We start from the raw sequence: 23,114 nt of genomic DNA on the forward strand, positions 1-23,114 counted from the left end.
ACCGTGGCGACTCCAATTACATCAGTGCTACTAGTATGATGAGCTCATAGCAGTTTGTACAGGATGACAGCATTCAACTGTAGCAGCAGTTGCAAAGTGCATCATGGGCTGTGGCAAAACACACAAAGGAGACCCAGGGGGAAAAGAAAAGACAAAGGGGAGGGGGTACAAATTATGTCATATGGTTTATTATTGTGTAATGATGGGGGAAATAATGCTTTTAAGACTTACAAAAGACAAAAACATTACGAGAGACATTGTTTGTGAACAGGTATCATATAGGGGAGGTCGTTCCTGATCTAAATCATGTTATAAAGCTGACATGACATCATTGTGAGAAATGGAGCGGATTTGATCAGGTCTGTCTTAATGCGCGGGACTGTCCGACTACGCATGCGCAGCAGCCGTTTCTCTGATGAAAAAAAAGGTCACGAACTCTGACCCTCCCACCAACTGCAGCAAACTGTGAAAATATACATTTATTGGAGACTTTTCCTTATCTGACAAGCAGCTTTCTGACAGGTAAGAAACACGAATGAACGCGGCTCCATGGTTACCTCGTGTTAAGATGCGAGTGAGCAGAGAGGCGGGAGGGGAGAGAGTCACTCAGACTGCAGCAGGGAGGCGGCCATTAGCTACAAACAGTTAGCTATCCGGTTAGCCACTTAACAATCCGTACGGCGGCTCACAGCATCAGGAAGTAAGTCATGTCTGCGTGAATCCACCGCGTTTGTGTCCCAAATAATTATTCCGTTTGCCTTTTGTTCGTGTGTACGCGCTAGAAGCAATTCGTCAACGTTAACACAAAGGCGCATGCTAGCTAGCTAACGAGCTTAGCCTGCGTAGCTAGCCTTGTAGGTGTTAGCTAGTGCTAGCCAGTGCTAGCATTGCTAACCACGCCTGGAAATACGTCTTTAGTTCTGCTTTACTGGATTTAAATGGAGGCGAAACAGCGGCCGCTTTACTGTCGCGTGTTGAGTGGTCGCTCATCTAGCCGGGTGGTTGAGACGCCCCGTGTGGGGATGTGTGCGGGCTGAGCTCGGCTGTGCGGAGCGGCGTTCCGTTAGTTGTCAGCGGCGCTCCACTCACGGGCCCTGAACCCTAGCGTGCTTTAACCCTTCAATGTTGACCTTTCACCCACAGGAAAAGAATAACCTTTATCTTCCGTATCGATTTGAAATCGCCTGCTGTCCTCAGCTTGTCTCTGTTGACCCCAAAGCCCCGCCGCCCGTTAGTCGTCACCTTTCGGCGACATTAAAGCGGTGTGTTTATATGGAGCACACCTAAAGTCCCGTGCGGAGCTAAAGCTAGCTGCTTAGCACAGGCCGCACAGTTACTGATGTGCTGCATTATAACACAACATGTGTTTGTGTTTCACCCCCCAATCATACTGAGTTTAAAAGAGTTACGTTCTGTTCAAGTTAGGTTCAGAAATGTAATCTGAAGACTTCAAGATGTAGCTTGTTGTTAGCGACGAAAAGCTTCATCATTGTGTTCATATTTCTGCACATTGCTGTCTCAGAGGAGGAAAGAAGCTCACTTTCCTCTTATTTGATCCTTTATGGCCCTGTTATTACATTGTGATCGGCCCTAATTAAACGAGTTACTCAGTGTCTGGATGTTATTGCACTGTAAAAGACTGTGTGTCTGCTTTATTAGGTCATAGATATTATATATTTTAATGTTTGTACTATAGAATATTAAAGATGCATGTATTTAATGTTTTTTTAGATATCAAATTAAATTATAAATATTTTTAATTTATTGTTTTGTTTATTGTTTTGATGAAAATACATATTGCTTAAGTGGATGTCTTATTCAAACAAAGCTGTGTGTCGGCTCTTTACCACTCAGTGTTCATCCTGACATTAATTCATTAAAATGATGAGTTCATTTGGATTCATTAAATTTATTGGGTGCAAAACTGTAGAATGGAGGAAATATTTGAACTCTAAACACAAACTGAGTGACCCCAGGTTCTAAAGACATAAAGCACTCACATGTCTCCTCTCCAGGTGGTCTTGCCTCATGGGGCACTGATGTGAAGCAGTGACGTTCTTAAGTGTCCAATCAGAATGGATGGAACAGCTCAAAGGATCCAGCTCGTGTCCGCAGACAGCAGCATGGCCTTGGGACACAGGATCCAGGTAAAGTGACAACCTGTTGCCATAGCAGCCTGACATGATGTTTTACATGTAGCACATGTAGATGCAAGATCAGCAACAAGCAGGCAGCATGACCAAGAGTAACAGTTTGATTTGCACACGTAGCTCCTCTCAGTCTTCTGTTTCCCCTCACTTATGGTTTTATGTGTTGTTATTTTTGTATAGATTGTAACTGACCAGCAGACAGGACAGAAGATCCAGATCGTCACAGCGTTGGAGCCGTCGTCGCCTGGGAAACAACAGTTCATTCTAACCAATGCAGACTACTCCTCGGGTGGGAAGGTGATCGTGACCAAACAGGAAGGCTCGCCCAACAAAGTCATCCTTGCCGGTCCTGATGGCTCCGGTGTGAACCAGCTGCTGTTTGCCTCCCCTGAACTGGCCGGGCAGCAGATCCAGGTACGGGCCGGGAACCTTTGAGTTTAGATAAACATGTTATTGAAAGGTGTTATGACTGAAGTGTGACGATATTTAATCAGTTCAAAGGTGTCGTAGTGTCTGCCACTGTTTTGAATATCTACATTGCGTGGGTTTGTTTGACAGTTTGTAACTGAGAGTGCTGACCAGTCTATTATCAAAGCAGTTGTGGAGTACTGCGTTATCTGTGGGGACAAGGCCTCAGGTAGGAACTCAGTCAAGTTGCATGTCACAGTATTCCATTTGCACTTGCACTCCAACCTAACCCTGCCGTTTCCCCTCAGGACGTCATTATGGAGCCGTCAGCTGTGAGGGCTGTAAAGGCTTCTTCAAACGCAGCATCAGGAAGAACCTGGTGTACACGTGTCGGGGCTCGGGGGAGTGCGCCATCAACAAGCTCCACAGGAACCGCTGCCAGTACTGCCGGCTGCAGCGCTGCATATCTCTGGGCATGAAGCCGGACTGTAAGAGGCTGACATGGACACAATGTGGCTACGCTGGGACAAGCACGCCGTGTGTGAGGTTTAATGTTTCTACTCTTTCTTTTAGCGGTTCAGTGTGAGAGGAAGCCAGTTGAACTGCCCACCAGAGAGAAATCTCTCAACTGTGCAGCCTCAACTGAGAAGATCTACATCCGCAAGAACCTGTGTAGCCCTCTGGCTGCCACGCCCACATTTGTGTCTGACAAGGAGACGGCAAGGTAAACATGCTCCTTCAGAACATCCATGTGTATCTAGAGCTCTTTGTATGTGATCAGTGTCAGTAGAATAAAATGCAAACCTGATCTGAAAGATGGTCAATCTCTGACTGCAGGTCTGCAAGATTGCTTGAGTCGAGCATGTTGCTCAACATTCAACAACCCTTCTCCAAGATGGAAAACACCATCCTGATCCCAGCGTCGCCTGAAAAGGTACGTGGATAGAACTACATGATTATAACTAAAAGTAGAAGAGACAGACTGCAGTGATGTAAAGAACTTTTATCCCAGAGAGAAAATGTATTTTCCACTCGTCTGCCAGAGAAGCGTTTACAGTTTGCCTCTCTAATGACGCCTGTCCCTCTCCCGTCAGGATGACTCATGTCAGGATGACCTCAGCACGCTGGCAAATGTTGTGACATCCCTCGCCCACCTCAACAAGACCAGGGAGGCGAGTGACAGCGGCAACGACCTGATGGGAGTTGAGACGCTTAGCAACGGCGAAGGCTCGATGACGGACATGCAAGGAGACGAGCAAACTGCCAGCGATATCACACGGTGAGGGAGCCGTCATGTCACAGAGTCCAGAGGCTTTGAACCCGTCCAGTAGCTTTAAAGGTTAATAAATATAGACCTACAGGAGCACGGGGGACTTTATTCTGAAGGTCACAAAGCTCTAATAGAATTTCCTGCAGGGCCATGTGGTTTCTAAATCAGCTCTTAAGGACTTAATTAGATCGGCTACTAGTCAGTCCAAACTGTGCCATCTCAGCCGACTGTCATGGGGACCTGGAGTCACGTCCCGTTCTCCCATATGTCTGTGTGTGATGTAATCATCAAGAAGAAGCCTTTTGATGAGCAACATGTTTGTGTTTGTCCCCAGAGCGTTTGACACTCTGGCTAAGGTCCTGAACCCCGGTGACGGCTCAACCGGAGAATCCTTAGAGGCCACGATGCAGCTCATGTCAGGGGACCAGTCCGGTCCTGTGGTGGAGCTGGAGGGACCCATACTCTCTGATGGACACATCCCTTTCAAGGTAAACGGCACCGGCCTCTGACCCGGATCCTGATGCTGCAGGATCAGGGTCCTCTGCTCACAGTCCACAGCTCACTGTCTTCACTCACGCTCTCCTCCTCTCCACTCGTTTCCTTCAGCTCATGATGCCTTTGCCTGTGCCCGAGTACCTCAATGTCAACTACATCTGTGAGTCGGCGTCTCGTCTGCTGTTCCTCTCTATGCACTGGGCTCGCTCCATACCTGCCTTTCAAGCCCTGGGGTGAGTCATTACATCAGCACACTCTTTCAGATACTGATGTGTGTGTTATTACACAACAGTTATGAAACGAGTGTAATGTGGTTTCTCTTGTGGTTTTCCCTTCTGTCATTAGTAAAAATTAAACTTAATTTCTTTTCCAGTGGTGAAGACAATGATATCAACCTGATGAAGGCCTGCTGGAATGAGCTGTTTGCTCTGGGTCTGGCTCAGTGCTCCAACGTCATGAATGTTGGGACCATCCTAAGTGCCATTATCAACCATCTGCAGACCAGCTTACAGGAAGGTAGGAGGGCTCTGCTGCCGGCCCCCGCAGGCAGAACACACTTAACACACTCTCACCACACCAGAGCAGTAACAGTAACAGCTCTCCTGGTTTCACTTGTGCTCTTTCTGTTTTTCCTCTGATGTCATTGTTTCTTCTGAACCGCTCCGTTTTTTTTGTCCCCCAAAGACAAACTGTCCCCAGACCGAGTGAAGATAGTCATGGAACACATCTGGAGGATGCAGGAGTTCTGTAACAGCATGTCCAAGCTGTCTCCAGACTCTTATGAATATGCCTACCTCAAAGCCGTCATTCTCTTCAGTCCTGGTGCGTGGATCAATCTACACGGCTTACTGAAGTTCCTGAAATGTTGTAAATATGCTAAAACTCTGACTCGCATGTTCTAGATCACCCGGGCATAGATAACACCCAGCAGATCGAGAGGTTCCAGGAGAAAGCCTACATGGAGCTGCAGGACTACGTAACTAGGACGTACCCAGAGGACTCCTATAGGTGAGCGGTGACATCATGCTCGCTCACAAAGAGAATTGCTGCATTTGTGTGGTTTGGGTTGATATCTTTCCTGCCTTTATTCCACTCCACCTTCTCCTCCCTCTGTGGTTGCTCTCAGGTTATCCAAGCTGCTGCTGCGTCTCCCCGCCCTCAGGCTGATGAGCGCCGCAGTCACAGAGGAGCTCTTCTTCGCGGGGCTCATTGGCAACGTGCAGATCGACAGCATCATCCCTTACATCCTCAAGATGGAGTCCACCGATTACAACAGTCAAGTGGTCTCCGGGGTGTGACGCGGACACACTTGGCTCTGTGTCGTGTGCGACGGCAACATTGGACTTTGAGGACTTTAAAGCCAGTGAGAGAACGCGGCAGCAGCCTGTGTGAATTTTAATATTTCCCCTCTTTGCTTCTACTCGTTGGAATCCGGAGACGCCTCACTTTCCAGTCAGCTCAGCTCAGCACGGCTGGGGTACGGACGCCGGCGGCACCGACGCCTACTGGCAAAACCTGCTGATTGATCAGGAACAAACTCTTTAAACCTGCTTGTGCTTTTTATTGTATAAAGTATTCCTAGCCTCCAAGCCTCCAAACCCTCCTGTTCTGCACATCATGTTTGTATTTTGAAAGGATCGTTTGTTTTCCACTGCTTTCTCATCTGATGATACTTTTTATTGTTTTCTAATTGTGATAAGGAAAAAGCGTGGCAAAGCCGACCTGTCAGGTGTTAAAAGGTCATTACCATTATAATATTATTTCTCCCCAATCCAAAGGATAGGGTGATTGCATTGCATGTCAAAAATTGACATTAGGAGCTGAAGTTCATATGTATATACATGTATGTGTATATAGGCCACACCCACACGGCTCCATGGAGCGAGAGGTGATTTGTTAATTCCATCTGTTGGACAAATTATTGTAGATGGAAAGGTGTTATGTCATTTGAAAATAAAACCATATTTCATTTATTTATGTCCTCCTCATATTATTATTATTATTGCCACATTTTGATTGACAGTGAGCCGGGGATGTCAGTGTCCAATCAGAGAGCTAGAAGGTGGACGGTGTTGAACAGGAGCTGAGACTCAAATGTGCAGTTTACAGTGTGTGTTGGTACCCATGTGAGGAAGAGTGGAGAGGTGTGTTTGGAGGTGCGTAGGCTAACATGTCATAAACACACCATCTAAAATAAAACAAGGGAAAAAGTAAGTTAGAGAGATCAGCTGCTTCAACAGAGCATTCACAGAAATAAGAGGATAAACATTCTTCAGTTAACAAATACAACAAGCCAATCAACCTTTGACCTTTGCCAGTCACATCCCTTTATAACAGCCGGGAGATAATCTGGTGTTTGTAAGCAGCTTCACACATCGGTGCCAATGATCCACAGGTTGGTATGATCCTGTGGCAAGCACGGCGAGGCTTTTCCCTCATCTGACCTGCACTCCCTCTGTCTGTGTGTGTGTGTGTGTGTGTGTGTCAGCCCACCTGCTGCTATAATCAGTAGATTGTTTACATGTCCCTCTTGAATTAATAATGCAAAATCTGTATCCTTCCTGTTGTGTTTGGTGTGGGATGACGTGGAGGTGGAAGCGTTGCGGGGACGAGACGTTATTATGCCATCAATGTTTCATTAGGGTGGACAGAGGACGGCGACCGTGCGCTTTCTTTTCCTGTAGTTACCCAGTGAATGAATCGGGGCTAATTAAAGGCACTGACACAGCATTAAAGCTTGATGAGCAGGAGAACGGGATCGGCTACTGCTGTTTTTAGACGTCCATTGTCTGGTGACCAGTAGCTTCATTATGTAACTCAGGACTCTCACATCACCGCCTCGCTCCACCTCACTAAGGTTCATGAACCACCATCTACAGCGTAGAGTCTTAGCGTGTGTGTTAGGAAACCTCACCAGCGATCTGCCACGGCAACAACAAGCACTGGTTGCGTCCGTTGAGCAACTTGTGATGCAACATGGGCTTTGTGTTTACAGCTGGATGGATCAGACGCAGGATTCATGTTTTTGTATTTTCTATGCTACTATAATTGGAGGAAGTGTTGTGAGTATGTACTGTGTATGTGTGTATGTATGTACGTCAATACAGTGTCCACCGTTCCTCCAAACTTGCCCAAAGCGTTGCTCAGGGGTCCAGCATGAGCACGGGGCAGTTCTTAATGACATCATGAATGGCGTCAGAGTTGACACACACACGCACAAACACGCACCACCTTGAGAACACGTTGGAGAACATCTCTAAAGCGAAAAACAAGTTTCCATAGCTCAACCATTTGCATTGCGCCAAAGAAGAAGCGCCAGTCACGGTAGCGAGGCCCGATGCAAAGCGCCACCGATTGGCACAAGCAAATGAATCTCCATCAAAGTCAGGCAACAATTATCTACGTACAGGATGAGGCTGGAAAGAAGGGGGAAGATGGTTTGTTGTTCGTGTAGAGCACCATCAGCAAGAATGATGCGGTGTCCCTGTCAGGCTAATCCATTAATAAAGGTCAGGGGTCAAGAGCAAGAGTTGGCATCTACCTTTCTGAGCCTGTGTTCGCTGACGGCCGTGCGACACACAGCCAAGAAGGCTGTGTGTGAGGCTCTCGTGTGAAAGGACGGGCCGGTTGGTTTGCCTCTTTGTCTTTGTCTCGACTGATACTGCCTCAGGGGAATCTGCTTAGAACTGTTTAGAGAAGATGATGTCGCCTGCAGAAGAAAGCAATAACAGTAGTAATAAGTGTCATCAAAGTGGTGTTTTACATGAATATATGTAGTATTTTTATACCGTTGGATTGTTTACATGTGCTTGTCTTTGTCCACTTGACATGAATGTACTTTAATGTTGCACAGTCCCTGTTTATATAAACTATAAGATATAAATGAAAATACATATTTAATCTTAAACATAAAATGACGAGCAGATGATTGTAATAATAGGAACATTCCTGTAATCCTTCTCTGTTATTAAAGCTTCGTTATTAAGCACGTGTGTTGAAAGAGTTAAACCCTCCTCATCCTGCCTGCCTACAGACACGCAGGGGCGGAGTTTAGAGTCCACACACAGTTTTTCGTGTTACATATTGGGGCGAGTAGCCGGTGTGTGTGCGTGTGTATGTGTATGTGTGTGTGTGAGTGTATGTGTGAGAGAGCGATAGAGGGACTCCGGGTAAACATGGATACGAGATTACGCGTCAGTAGTAAAGTACCGTGAACACACCGCCGGTTCTCCTCTGAAAAGCGACCCGATCTCGAGCTCCGAGGCCCGGCGAGGATTATGCCCGGCAGCGTCCCGTTGTCGGTGCGAAGTTTATCCGAAGAAGAGAAACACCTGAGCGGCCGAATGGTGAGTATGTGTGTGTATCATGTCAGATCTGCACTATCTGCTCATCTGCCCGTCATGTGAAACCGCCACCTGCTGCTGCGAGATGAGGCGACTGAGATCTGAGCGACATGAGGCGAATATCAGCAACTTATACACATGTGGGGAGGAAGAAGTCATGAAGTTTGAAGTTGGTGCGTCCAGAAGTGGATCGGAAGGCGGACTTGAGCGGAGACTCAACCTACCAACCTCTCCACGCTGCGTTCACATGAGCTATACACTCACGCGTCGTTCAACCGGCTTAAATGTAATTTTCTACATATTTTTAGTGGCGTGATCACAACGTCTGTCTGACCCAGTTTCAATTATACCAAAAAAATGGTTGAAAAAAACTTAAATTCCTTAAAATGTAGCCGAGTCTTCTCTGAACATAAACTCGTCTAAATTAATGAGTTTGTTTACACGCAGTGAAGTACAGGAGCTCAATCTGCTGCACGTTAAGTGAATAAATAATGCGCCGGTGCTCTTTAAATATGAATTCCGTGCCTCCAGCAGTTCAGCCGGATAGATTACATTAGTCCATGTGGATTGTGTATCTTGTTGTATATCGATGTGAAGCTGTCAAAACTTCATCTGCTGAACGAAACTGAAGAAACAAACAAGCTTGAGGGGAAAAACCAACAACCAACCAGCCAAGCAGCCTCACTAATGAATAATATTCAGAGATAAAGCTCAGTTGCTTTCTGTTGGTGACATGGTGCAGTGGAATGTGTGTGTGTGCCTGTGTGTGTGAGAGAGAGTCCTGAGTCCTGTGCAACCAGAAATTCAATCAAGTTTCAGCAGGATGTGCAGGAAGTATTCAAGTGAGCCACCAGCCTGTTTGGTGACTTGAGATGATGTCATGCTTGTGTGATCTACCTACTATAATAGTCTCATGTAGAAATGAAACTATATCAGGTCTTCCCCTGTTTAACGGGATACTTCAGCAAGTTTAATAAATTTAATTATTAAAGGGGAAATGGGTCTAAACTAGGTCACATATGGGTCACATGTTTACAGGCCTGTACTTGGACCTGAATGGGGCCACAGAATGATATCCATAGCATGTATGTAAGCCTCTAAAAGTTGCTCTATACGACCTCAGAGAGTGCTTTTTATATGACATTTTAACCTAAAGTTGTACCTACATTAACTTTCCAGGCGCCTTCTCACATCAGTTCACTGCTTGTGAGGTGTCGTCCCATAACGGGAAGTAGTGTTGATGTATAGATGGTACTGGGAGGAGGAGTAGGAAATCTATGTAACAAGGTGTTAACGCTATAACAGCACAACACAGGTCTATTGTTGCTTATATTGATGCGTGCATGACCTCTATTGTTCCATAAGGATCCATAAGGGTCCATTCAAAGGTCACGTATTGTCAAAACACTATGGGTGACCGTGTGCAGAGTGAGTCTTTCCCTGAAAATCATTACATTTTGTCAAATTGCTGGATTGTCACTTTAAAGGATAGAAACGATGGCGAGCCAAAGCAGATGACCTTTGTCACACTTTGCCCCCTTTTCCCTGCAAAACTCTGGAGTTACTATCAGTGCAGCCTAACACAGTTACAGATATGTTGACCTTTTATTGTTGCATGCATGACTTCTCCCCTCGGCCCGGTGGAGAGCACACAGACCTGCAGAGGGAAGTGCAAATATCACCCAAAAAGCTTAAGCTCCTCTAACAAAGAGCCTCCACTGACCCAGTTTGAGTGCAATTTCCCCCCGAATATCATTACATTTTGTAAGAAGCCTGTATCACTTTAAATCTTAAACTCTTAATCTTAAATCCACTCTCTCAACTTTGTTATTTGGCCACAGCTTGCGGCTGATCTGCCCGGTAAATCCAAAAGGAACAGGACGTCTAACATGCAGGATGCTTTCTTATCACCTGACTCTATCTTCCTGCTTCCTTACTCGATTCTCGCCGTTTATAACTTTGCGTCTTGCACTTGAAAAAGCCATTATGCAGCAAATACAGTGGGTTAGAGGCCAGCGATGACGCAACACCTCAGTTTGAGAGGCTTAATGCAGCTCTGTGAGCCTATTCACTGCGTCCGTCCTTACGTGAACCTCTCCTTACTTATAGACCCTCAGTAACATTCATGTCGTCACAGTCACATTGTTGGTAATTTGTGTGATTAGCCTTATTAGCCGTCACATGTCTGTAAAATGGCCCTGGTGAATAAGCTGACCACACACACACATGTGGCTGACTCCAGTCCCTGTCTCTCACTTTGAGTCGGTACATTAACCATAGCTGCCTCCATATTTATCTTAATTGAATCCCATTCAATCCCCTCCCAGTCCACCGGGGCCAGCAGATGCTGTGAGTGTTAATGGGCTATTGATTCAGCTGGGCCGGCCTGTCTGTTGGAGATAATGGAGAATACGTCTCAACTCATTCAGCCCACGGTGAAACTTAAGACTTCAAACTGTTGTCTCTAGTTTTGTTTCTCCTTTTCATTCTGATGAGCCTTCTCGCTCGACCTCTGGAGAGGTGGTGTTGCAATCAGAGCGAGGCAGCACAGACAGCTGTGGGACGCAGATGAGAGGAGGAGGAGGAGGAGATGTGGGGTCAGCTTTCTTCCTTACAATCAAAGATGTCTCCCCATTGCTCTCTCTCTCTGTCCTTCTCTCCTTCTCTACTTCTCTCCCCCTCTCTCTCTTTCCCATTTCCCTGTGTGAGCCCGGAGAGGAAGAGTGTATGCATCCATGAGGATCAGCTGGAGGGAATACCAATAAGCCCCGCAGGCTTCTTCCTCTCTGTGGCTCTGTGCTGTGCTGAAGGGACGGTTTTGTTCCATCTCAGCTCAGTGTGCCAGCACTGTGGCTCTGTTGATGTGTGTGTGAGTTTTCTTAAAGGGAACAAACACAGAAAGAGGACACCAAACAAGCGCCAATCCTCAAATGTGTGTGTGTGTGTGTGTGTGTGTGTGTGTGTGTGTGTGTGTGTGTGTGTGTGTGTGTGTGTGTGTGTGTGTGTGTGTGTGTGTGTGTGTGTGTGTGTGTGTGTGTGTGTGTGTGTGTGTGTGTGTGTGTGTGTGTGTGTGTGTGTGTGTGTGTTCATCCCTACAGCCCCGTTTGCTCAGATAATTGCAAACATTTGTGCTTTTCTGTCTCTACGTGAATCGCTTTGATCTTCGACTCTGATGCCTGACAGCTTCACTCGATGACATCGTCTGTTTCTGGAACTTGACTCCCTCATGATAAACCTTCCCGCCTTTGTGTACGAAAATGTGCGTGTTGTTCCAATGACACCCCGAACTAGGGTGGGACGGCAATTGAATCTGGAAACAGGATCAGTGTGTTTACTTTCTGCGAGTCTCTGCAAATATTACTCCACAAACACGGCTCATTGTCTGGAACACACCCACTGCAGGCTCAGTCCTAAATAAACTCACTAAGTAAGTCATTAGTTGTGGCTCGGGGACATTATGCTGATTTTGGCTGGGTTCGCAGCTCATGTGATCGTTTCCTGCGATGCTGCGTCGCCCATTTGAGCATAAATAAATAGTTTCTCCACTGCAAATCGAACTTCCCTCCACCACGTCATTGACCTGAGGGAGCAGGAAGTGTTTTGAGATAAGCAGCTGCCTGTGAGATCTCTTCATCAGCTCCGTGACTTCCCCCCCATTTACAATGAAACCTCACAGCTGAGTCCGTCCGGGTGAAGATGGATCTGCTGAGGTGGGAGCACATTAAGTGAGTCGTGTGTGTGTGTCTGTCCGTGCACCCTCCTCCAGATGCCTCTTTTGCAAACATGATCCAGAGGAGCAACCTGACTTTGTCTCTGCTCCTTTGATGATATCTCTATGGTTCTTGGCTTCTCTCTCTCTCTCTATCCCATCACTCACATCACTAAGTGAGTCATGGGACAGTAACTGCTGATATTTACGACGTCCTTCCTTCTTTCCAACACGTCAGGTTTTGAGAAATCTGACACGTGTTTGTGTTTTAATAGATGTTCTTGTTTGTGCTGATGGACTCAATTTATGACCGCAGCTTTCAGTCCCTAAGAAACTAAAGCTGTGGAACACAAACGGGTTTCAGAGGCTCCATCTAAACTGCTGGACTTCATTTCTCCCAGTTCTTCCCCCTTGATGACCCCTCCCTTTAATCATATCCAGAACCTTCCCAAATCATTTTTCTACTCAAATCCTGACCCTCGTGGGAGTGAAAGGCTTGGGAGGAGAGCTGGGGAGAGGAACAGGGGGTGAAACGCAGGGCAGCTCCTCTGCAAATCTGCGAGGACATTTTCATCAGCGTGAGGCTAATTCATTTAGCGGAGCCACTCGTTCACACAGACCTTTAGATTGCCACAGACCGCTGAGTCACCGCGGGAAGGAAACGGCCTGGCCGGTGGCAGCAGAGCAGACTTGTATGTGTGTCATGGTGAGGAAACTGTCGCACGTCATTTTTGATTTCAGTAGAACAATCATCTGGGTCACATCTGGGTTGCGTTATTGTGTCATACGAGCCGGATCTCCTGAATGTGGCTGCTCGGGCATTCGACTCCCTCCTCCCCAGCCGTGTAATGCGAGTTTGGCTCCTGCTTGAACATTCAGCTCCAGATGCATCAGTGCGAATGTGGATGTTGAAGAGATTCCAAACATCTCCCACTCACGTCAGAGAGCTGCGTCCCCTGCAGGCCCCAGACGTGATTCATCAATGGAGCGACGAGGCAGCAGCTCTTTGATGTGTTTTTATCTCTGATTGAAGCAATAATCAATACTCCTGCGCCCCATATTTGCCCCCAGAGGCTTCATACATTAAGGAAGAATATTGAGTGGTTTTCAAAGACGTGCTTGGCGGTGTGTGTGAGTCCCTGGTAAGCTTAGTGTGCAGCCCGAGTCCCAAACAGGCAGCTCATTGTGTTCGCCACCCAAAAACTAAAAAGGCGGTGTAATGCGAGCAACCTTAAGGCCGTTCCTCCCTACACTTCCTCATAAAGAAGGAAGGTATCGCACTGTTCTTTCATCCCACAAACAGGTTTGACAAAAGGGCTGAGTTAGTGTGTGTGTGTGTGTGTGTGTGTGTGTGTGTGCGAACCTTGGCAAACCGGCATGATCGCATAAGCGCCGTGGACCAGAGCTGGCTCCTGATTGGACGCGGCGCTCCTCGGCCTATACGTCAGGCCAGCGAATCCATATGCAGTAACTCTGGTGGCCAGCGCGGCCGCAGACAAAGCAGAGGTAGGACGCTGACAAAGTGCTCCTTTTACTCCGCAGAGAAAGAGTCCTGTGTCCAAGAAGGACACACAGGCCGGGGAGGGGGAGAGGGCGGAATGAGGATGAGGTCCAAATGCCTCGTCGGGAGAGGCGTGACATTTGTCCATTATGCAGCACACACATACGTTGGTGTGTAGCGTGTGGAGCATCATTCTAGCCGCATGAAGACTAATACAAGTACATTTCGTTCTCTGATTCTTTGACTCACTGATTGAGCGAGAGGGCAAACAGACTCGCAGCACTTTGTAAACAGGACTCTATGGGTGTGTGTGTGTGTTGCATCAGTGTGTTTGGGTGTTTGTCTCGCTGTGCAGTAAGCGTAATGTAAACCCTCTCATGGTCCACCTGACAGTCATGTGTGGAGGAGCGTCCGTGCGTGGGGAAACTATGCAGCGGCTCCAGATACTTAGACATGCTGCTGGTGTGTGTGTGTTTGAGCGCTCCACGCCTGTGTGGAAACGCTAAGCGGGATTGAAACTTAAATCCTTCTTGAGTCTCTGTGGTGTGTTTACATACTTTGACCCCTCAGCAGTTACATTTATGAAGGATTAGCCCAACGTCTCGCTGCACATTTGTAAGCCGCCTTTACCGCTCACACCTCCTATCTTTAGATTAGTGCTGTTTGGTGAACATCCTCTTAGATTTCATGGCTTAAGTTTTGTTTCTTAAAATGCTCTGCAGAACTTCTTCTTCCAGTTTGGTTCCTCTGTTATTCTTGCTCATGCTACGTTTATCATTTCCTTCTGTTTCACTTCCTCAGTGTCGACACGCAGAGGGACACAGAAAGTCCAGCGTGGCGACTCGTTGACCTTCATGTTGAACTATAAGTCAGTTCATTGACTTGAAAGTCTGGAGAAATGATTTCTGTTGCGCTGGCGTCTGGATCATTATGACTTTGGTTCCATTTGCATGCTCCACTTCTGTCACACACATATTAATGGCCCTGACTCGCACGTTCATCTGTGTCATCTCTCTGCTGTTACATGAGCAAACATGATTAAATTCTGTCTCCTAAAATGTAACAGATGTGCCAATTAAAGCATTTACATACACGCCCAGATGGTCGCACGGCGGTAGAGAAGCAGAACAGCGCAGAGACAGGGAGTCACTGTGCATAAATTAGCTGCATGCAGAGTGAATGCAGACATAAAGGGAAGATATGAGGAGATGAAGATCAATAGATCATCAGTGGAAATGTTGAACATAGTAGTAATCGGTTTAGATGCATTCACCTGCAATTTCACTGCCAATTAAAAGGCTTAGATGAAATGTTTATGTATAGAACCAATACTTCCCAGTGTAAAGTAGGACTTGAAAGCACCACCAAAACTCTATCAGATAACAAGCTTATGAATAAAGCCCACTACTATAAAAGTGTGTGTGTGTGTGTGTGTGCGTGTGTGTGTGTGTGTGTGTGTGTGTGTGTGTGTGTGTGTGTGTGTGTGTGTGCGTGTGTGTGTGTGTGTGTGTGTGTGTGTGTGTGTGTGTGTGTGTGTGTGTGTGTGTGTGTGTGTGTGTGTGTGTGTGTGTGTGTGTGTGTGTGTGTGTGTGTACGTCAATACAACAAGCAGCATTCCTACAATTGCCTCCAGACTTGTTCAGGGTCCCAGCATCTACATAAAGACGAGTGAAGTCACAGCTGTTGGTGACATCACTCGCGATGTCATATGAAAGATGTCACAGACAAGATGACGAAAACTACAAAACAAGACCCAGTGTGTTGCAAAAATCTGTTCAATGTAATCTGTTAGCGATTAAACACATTTCCATGGTAACAGCCTGTACTTGGTGTTTCTTTCCAGAGTTGTGATGTTGTTTTCTCCTCTCGTCCAGATGGACCAAAGTAGCGACGGCAGCTTCCTGAGCATCCCAGGGTCGATCCGTCGGGGCTCCTCAGACTACAACCTGGATCTGGACCTGAGCGATCCCGGTCGTGGCCTGGGCCTGGATCTCCAGCGTAGCCGCTCTTCCCTGGATAACCTCCAGCAGAAGATGCTGAAAGTGACGGAGCAGCTGAAGATCGAGCAGACGGCGCGAGATGAGAACGTAGCCGAGTATCTGAAGTTGATGAACAGCGCCGACAAGCAGCAGGTGGGGCGCATCAAGCAGGTGTTTGAGAAGAAGAACCAGAAATCAGCACAAAACATCGCCTCAATGCAGAAGAAGCTGGAGCAGTACCATCGCAAGATAAGAGACAATGAAATCCTGTGCAGCCCACCTTCTCACCCATCACCCGTCAAACACACCACCTTACCCAGGGAATCGCCCAAACAGCTGCTGAGGGACATAACTGGCAGTGGCCGGCACCCGACCATGGACAAGATCAAGACCATCGGACCTGGAGTTTCCCTCTCTCCTCCTTTCTTCTTCAGCAAGCCAAGAGAGTTTGCCAACCTTATCAGGAACAAGTTTGGCAGCGCGGACAACATCGCTCACTTCAAGAACACCCTGGAGTCTCCCTCCACACTGCCCTCTGAAAGTGCAGCCAAGGGACTGAGCAGCAGCTCCACAATGGTGGGCAAGCCCAAGTATCCCAGCGATGACGATTGCTCCTCAGGGAGCGCTTCCATCTCTGCAGACAGTAATGGGCATCCATTGGGGGTTGGAGCACCAGCAGGGCAGGCACAGAGCCAAGTCCAGAGCCAGGGGAAGGAGGCCGGGGGAGACGGCCAGAGCAGCTTGGCTCTGTGCCTGGATGAGGTGAGGGAGATCAAGGATGTCCAGAGCCAGCTGGAGGAAGATCTGGAGGAGCTGAAGACCCACTTGAAGACAGAATATGGCATTATTAACCAAACTCTGCAGGAGGAGAGATACAGGTCTGCTTTATACTACATCTGTCTGAGCTTTCCTGCTTCCTATGAAAACATTCATTAAAGTTAGATACAATGAAATTGTTGTAAAAATTGTCACATGAAACAAGAAAAACACAAAGCAGCTCTTGATACTATTCTATTCTGCTCATACTGTTGACTAATCGTGCTGCGTCCTGCATTGACTGACAGGTTTGAGCGTTTGGAGGACCAACTGAATGACCTGACGGAGCTTCACCAACATGAGATGTCCAATCTGAAGCAGGAGCTGGCCAGCATCGAGGAGAGGGTGGCCTACCAGGCCTGTGAGAGGGCCAGAGACATACAGGTGCGCAGTGATCACATGATCTAGTGAGGACACATCTGCCTGCTTTGCATTCAGACTCACAAAACCTCTTCTCCATCCTTCTCAGGAGGTCCTGGAGTCCTGTCAGACCCGAGTGTCCAAGCTGGAGCTCCAGCAGCAGCAGCAGCAGACGGTGCAGCTGGAAAGCCGCGACGCCAGAGTCTTGTTGGGGAAGACCATCAACATCATGCTGGCCATCATCACCGTCATCCTGGTGTGCGTCTCCACCGCCGCAAAGTTTGCGGCGCCGCTGATGAGGAGCCGGTACCACGTGATGGCCACCGTCCTGGCCGTGTGTTGTTTCACCGTGTTCTGGAAGAACTGGGACCGGTTGCAGTGTGCCATAGACCGGGTGCTGGTACTTGCCTGAGGGCGAGGGAAGGAAGGATGGGACCACGCTGAAACATGCTTACAGAACACGGACAGGACCGTTGAAGAGGATTGGTTGTACAATCGTCAGACGACGCGATCGCCGGCCCGTCTTAGAGGTCCCCGTTATTAAAGTCGGACTGAAATGTGACTGTGACTTTGAGACCTTGAGTATGTTGATAACAAATCCAGATTATATATATCAAAGATTATTTTGTGATCCTCCATCCCCTTAACTTTGAAACGATCACTTAAAACTTAAGAAATAGGATAAAGACGAGCAACACAGCAAACGTTCCATAGGTAGATTTGACTCATATTAATATTGGGCAGATGATTATTCACGTTGTGTTTTCAGTCCGACTTTTAACATTTATCAGACCGAAACAGCATGCATACACACAGACACACACACACACACAAGCAACCTCAACCTCTACGTACGCAGCTACGTGAAGCCGCCGCCTGGGGTGACAGTCAGACTGAAGCAGGCGGCGGACGTCTTTGTCTTACGTGTTTGATGAGGCGGCGTGTCTCAGTCCTCGTCGCCTCGTCGTCGCCGTTCTCTACGTCTTAAAAACTTTTTTGTGTTTACTCTTACCAATTTTTAAAGTGCAATATGTTTGACTTCTACGACCACTGTTTTTAAAGCAAGATGTTTATTCCGAGGGTGGACTGTGGGGTGTTTGGGTGGGACTGGAGGGGGGAGGGGAGGGGAGGGAGGATCCATAACCACTGAAACCACTGTCAGACTGTGATAAGACCAGCTGTCTCCTCTCTCAAGGGCCAAAAATCAATCCAACTACATTACCATTCTGTCCGCTCTGCGTTATCAACACGAGCCACTCTACAGAGCCCACACACACACAAACAGACACACACACAGTGCGCTATTCCACAAAAGAACCTACTCAAACATGGAGTCTGTTACTTGGTTCTTTGAATCTACATGTCTTGTTCAGTTTGACGGTTGTTTTTGTTTGTTGGTTTGTTTGTTTGTTTTTGTACTAATAATGTGATGAAGAGTTTATACTGTGATTTTAAAAAACAAATAAAAAGGTCTTTCTTTTGCTAAGAAGAAGAAGAAACGAGCGGCCCTCAAGACTCTAATGATGACGTTAGCACAGGAGCTAAGCTAGGCTAGGCTAAGCTAGGATCGTCCCTCTCTGAGCATCATGTGTATCTTAACGCCCGTCTGCCATATTAACTAGTTCTCCGTCTCTCTCACTCTCTCTCTTATGTTCTTGTTCCTGTTTTGACACATTGAAGGAAGTGTTTGTGTCCCAGCAGAAGCGAGTATCTTAGTTTACATGAGCGCTCCCTCGCTGAGCGGCTCTGTCCTCTTCTCTGTGCATTATGTGCCTTGTCTGACAAATCTGTTAAATTAAACAAACCTTTTTAATCAGCCGGTGTTTGGAACTGGGAGTTTTTCTTTGTATTATTTATCACGATGATGAATTCAACTCTACCGGTCCATCTGGAAACGGAAAAGAACATGTATATTATTTATTTGGAATGTATAAATATAAACACTGAGGTCACAGCTAAAGCCTGTAAACACTTTATATCAAACGTCATTATTGTTGACGTAGCTGCTTGTTGCTCTCATGCTTGTTGCTCTCTTCACGGCCACTAGAGGGCGCAGGTGGTGCACAATTAACAAGAGCAAAGCCAAAACTGCAGAAAGGTTCCTGCTCGTCTCTGCTCCTCCTCTTCTCCTCCTCTCCTCTATGATTTTATGCGTGTTTTATATGTAAATTATTCAGCGCCACCTTGTCGTAATCGATTCCGGTTACTCACGCAAACAGATTCGAATATCACGAGAGAGAGAGAGAGAGAGAGAGAGGGTCCTTGAACTCGCACCGCCTGAGTGTGTGTGCGTGCGTGTGTATAAAGTAGCTCCCTCTGCTCTTGTGACGCACCAACATCTATCAACTACTGCATTTCTACTGTAGTTGAAGTGTTTTCGGCATCTGAGACCGCGCGCACACCTGACTCACGCACGCGCACGCATGCTGAACGTCGTCAGTCAATGCTGCGCTCGTACCTGCGACTCAGCGGTGGGGTCTGAACAAAGGTGGGGCTCGTTTATCTCACTGCTGCTCAGCAGAGAGGAACGCATATAGACGCAGGGAAGCACACACTTGTCACACACTTGTCACACACACACACACACACACACACAGTGGAATATGGGTCACCTGGCACAGCGGAGTGCGTGGTTCCAGCTCGCCTGCCTGCCTCTCTGCCTCTCTGCGTGCCAGGAGACCCGCAGAGAGGCAGGGAGGTGGGAAGACGCCAGGAGAGGAGGACGGGAAAGCTCGCTCCTTTTATTTTAGGAGAGAGCGTTTAAAGCGTAGAAGAGTTGTGTGTGGGTGTGTGTGTGTGTGTGCGTGTGTATGTGCATATGTCTGTGTGTGTGCATATGTCTTGCTGTGTGTGTGTGAGTGTGTGAGTGTGTGTGTAGGAGGACTGGCTGTGTTTCATGGTGTTTTGCGAGCCACTAAGTCCTCTAGGGAAGAGAGAGAGAGAAAACAACAACTCAGATGTGTGTGTGATGCAGACAAACACACACACACACACACACACACACACACACACACACACACACACACACACACACACACATGCATCCAGCCACCCTCCCACACACACAAACACTAAAACGGCGGATTAAAAATGGGGATTATGAGCTATATTTGTAGGTGTGAATGTAGAGCGTCCCTCAGCTCGCTCTGTTGTGTGATCAATAGAGCGACCGCTTCCCTTTGATGTGGGCCCTGATCCTCTGTTCCCACTCTGCTCTCCCTCGCCCGGCCGCCCTATTCTGTGGGCTCCGTAATGAGCTGCTAATTATCCCGGGACCTCATCAATTCTCAACGGGCCCCGCAGCTAAGCCTCCTCCTTCTCACGCAGGTTGGCATGGCGACTGCAGGGGACGTGGACGGGACCCGGAGGGACCCAGAAGAAAGGGGCCGAGCCGGCTTCATCTGTGTCCTCCTCCTGCTGAGTGGGGAGGGACAAAGGAGAGCGGGACGCATGAAGGTAGAATTTGAATGCAATTGATGTTTGTGTGTGTGTGTGTGTGCGTGTGTGTGTGTGTGTGCGTGTGTGTGTGTGACGGTCATGAATTTATATTCTGGGAAAGTTATGACCCCTCCTGCTACTTCCACGCTGATTTAGAGTCCTGTGACAGCTCGGGGCCCTTCCCATTTCCTGTTTACAGCGTCATGGAAACACGCCATGTTCCCTTCCTCTTGCTTTGGCACTATAACATAAAAATATACCCTGAACCTGATACCCGGCAGAGCGGCGAGCGGCTCTGTTAGCCTCCGATATCTGTGAGCGGAATTAGATTAGCCAAGGACGAGTATAAATGGAAACCACTCGCAGAAACTTCCATATTTATGGCCACATTTATCATCAAGGTCTTCATATAAAGCACCCCCTAAAAAACGCTGTAATTCAAAGGCACCTCCAATTCCCTTTTGTTGCCTAGCAACCCACAGAGCGCCCGGGTGATGCTCGGAGTTAGAGGCTGGCAGCCCGGTGGTGCAGAGTGGATCGTGGGGTGAATCACCGTCTCTTACAGCTCAGAGGTCCTGACTGACACACATGATACACTGTCGCTCTGGAGTCATTACACAGGCCGCTGAGCCCTCTGCCGCTCTGGACAGTAGAGCAGCTGGTGAGGCGTGAAAACACCTCAACGACAAAGTTAAACATCATTTACATACAGTGTGTGTGTGTGTGAGCTGGGAGGGATGGATAGACTTCACTAAACACACACAGTCAGGCCAGACTGCACAACAATACTGCTTCATAGTCGCACAACCACAGATACGCATTGCAAATACGTGTGTGTGTGTGTGTGTGTGTGTGTGTGTGTGTGTGTGTGTGTTACATGTCAGACCAGGGCCAACATTCCTCCGGCTCATAGCCGTGGGCGTCACGCGTACGACTGGATCAATCTGGCCAAACAAAGACGGGCGATGTGAGCGGGGCGGCGAGATTCCCTGCTTTATGACCCGACGCTCTGTTGCTCTGCTCTGTAACAGAACAAACAGCACGTCTCCAACACGCCCGCTCTGCTCCCACGCCACTCTGCGTGCTCAGATGAGTTTAATGTAAAAGTTAACGCACACACACACACACACACTCTCCTGTTTCGGGGATTTGGGATTGCAGCAATTAAAAGCTGGAGTGATTGCCAGAGAGCAAACTTTTCCCTGGCAGAGCGTTGAGTGGAGTTTGCCCTGGAGCAGTCACGTCTCACCCATCTGGTTCACAGAGCGACTCTTCATCAAACTGGTCTTCCAGATAGAGCGTCAGTGTAACGGTTCCCTCTGTGCCCAGCACGAACATGGAGACCAGCCAGACACTGTCAGCTCGTTATCAGCACCTTGTCGGCCAGCTCACTCCACTGCTCTGCGTCCTCTGTCTTTCTGTGTGTGTGTGTGTGTGTGTGTGTGTGTGTGTGTGTGTGTGGGGACAGAGCTTCACGGTGAAAGAATTTCTCCTCACTCCTTTTCTGGGAACTGCAGCTGCCTGGGTTGTAAATGTTAGAGCTCATAACTGTGCATCAAGCTTGTGCTAAATCAGGTGCAACCTCTCTCTCTCACACACACACACACACACACACACACACACACACGCACATACGCACACACGCACAATTCTGTTTTCTATTTCCGTTTGACAAACTTCTGTTTTTTTCCATCGTTTCCTCTTTCAGATGCAACCAGTGCTGCATGATTGATATGAGGTTGTGTGTGTAGGTGTGTGTGTGTGTGTGTGTGTGTGTGTGTGTGTGTGTGTGTGTGTGTGTGTGAGAGAGTGTGAGAGTGTGAGTGTGTGCTTCCTGCTCTGTGACACTGCTGGGATAGGAGTATCCTCTGACTGGGCAGCCGGTGGTTCAGCCCGGCCCACCTTTCCCCTCGTTTTCCTCCCTCTGCTCTCACACAGTTGTGACTTTTCCGCGACACACCTCACATAGCTGCCTGCTTACGACACACACACACACGCGCACACACACTTGCTGCCAGATGTGACACAGGCCGAAACTGAGAGAGAGAGAGAGAGAGAGAGAGAGAGAGAGAGAGAGAGAGAGAGAGAGAGAGAGAGAGAGGTGTGTGGAGGGGGGGTGGGTGTTTCGGATGTTGTTTATAGCATAAAAGCCGATGTTCGTCTGCAGTAAACAGCAGACACACACACACACACACACACACACACACACACACACACACACACACACACACACACACACACACACACACACAGCAAAAGGGTAGAGAGAGAATAAGGAGGAAATGAACAATGCAGAGGAAATGATCAGTAATCTGCAGACAGCACGTCTGGATCTCATTATAGGTAAATGTGTTTAGCTCAGAGGCTGTGTGTGCATGTGTGTGTGTGTGTGTGCATGTGTGTGTGTAAGAGTGTGTGTGGGTGTGTGTGTCTAAGAGTGTGTGCAATGCTTGTGTGTGAAAGAGCAAAGAAGCTTCAGTGAAAAGGGGGAAGAAGTTGAAAGAGAGCGAGCAGAAATAGTAGACAGAGAAGAGAGCAATCTGGCAAAGAGAGGGAGAGAGAGAGAGAGAGGGAGAGGTTTGTGCATGGGGAGAGAGAGAGAGAGGGGGAGAGGGAGAGAGAGGTTTGTGCATGGGGAGAGAGAG

General features: G+C 47.8%; 3 protein-coding genes across 9 annotated transcripts in view; all 3 read left to right on the forward strand.

Moving 5' to 3' along the window:
* The first annotated feature begins 415 nt into the window (after positions 1-415).
* nr2c1 (nuclear receptor subfamily 2, group C, member 1) lies at positions 416-6,307 on the forward strand. Of its 2 annotated transcripts, none has more exons than XM_076172053.1 (14): positions 416-522; positions 2,016-2,147; positions 2,331-2,564; positions 2,709-2,787; positions 2,867-3,046; positions 3,132-3,282; positions 3,396-3,492; positions 3,653-3,837; positions 4,163-4,316; positions 4,435-4,556; positions 4,697-4,839; positions 5,008-5,145; positions 5,226-5,331; positions 5,450-6,307. In XM_076172053.1, exons 2-14 carry the CDS (start codon positions 2,076-2,078, stop codon positions 5,619-5,621), a joined length of 1,833 nt encoding a protein of 610 aa, XP_076028168.1. In that variant the 5' UTR covers positions 416-522; positions 2,016-2,075; the 3' UTR covers positions 5,622-6,307. The 2 variants fall into 2 exon arrangements, with proteins under 2 accessions (XP_076028168.1, XP_076028169.1); XM_076172054.1 differs by lacking the exon at positions 416-522 and adding an exon at positions 606-700.
* A 2,097-nt stretch (positions 6,308-8,404) lies between these two features.
* LOC142989719 (transmembrane and coiled-coil domain protein 3-like) lies at positions 8,405-18,847 on the forward strand. Its single transcript, XM_076139381.1, has 4 exons — positions 8,405-8,669; positions 15,751-16,733; positions 16,920-17,055; positions 17,141-18,847. The coding sequence occupies exons 1-4, from the start codon at positions 8,601-8,603 to the stop codon at positions 17,441-17,443; spliced, it is 1,491 nt and encodes a 496-aa protein (XP_075995496.1). The 5' UTR covers positions 8,405-8,600; the 3' UTR covers positions 17,444-18,847.
* A 3,827-nt stretch (positions 18,848-22,674) lies between these two features.
* Positions 22,675-23,114, forward strand: part of LOC142989868 (uncharacterized) — a 16,484-nt gene continuing 16,044 nt past the window's right edge. For 2 of the 6 annotated variants that reach the window (XR_012960718.1, XM_076139590.1), the window contains exon 1: positions 22,821-23,114. This exon is cut by the window's right edge and continues 143 nt beyond it. Coding sequence is in view for 2 of the 6 variants with exons in the window: in XM_076139590.1 (XP_075995705.1) it covers positions 23,101-23,114 (14 nt within the window). In the remaining 4 variants the exon portion in view is untranslated. The other 4 variants (XM_076139598.1, XM_076139625.1, XM_076139606.1 and 1 more) reach the window with 4 other exon arrangements.

The sequence above is a fragment of the Genypterus blacodes genome, unplaced genomic scaffold (assembly GCF_046128005.1).
Source record: "Genypterus blacodes isolate CSIRO-AG114 ecotype Tasmania unplaced genomic scaffold, CSIRO-AGI_Gbla_v1 ptg000015l_1, whole genome shotgun sequence".
Classification (NCBI taxonomy): Eukaryota; Metazoa; Chordata; class Actinopteri; order Ophidiiformes; family Ophidiidae; genus Genypterus; species Genypterus blacodes.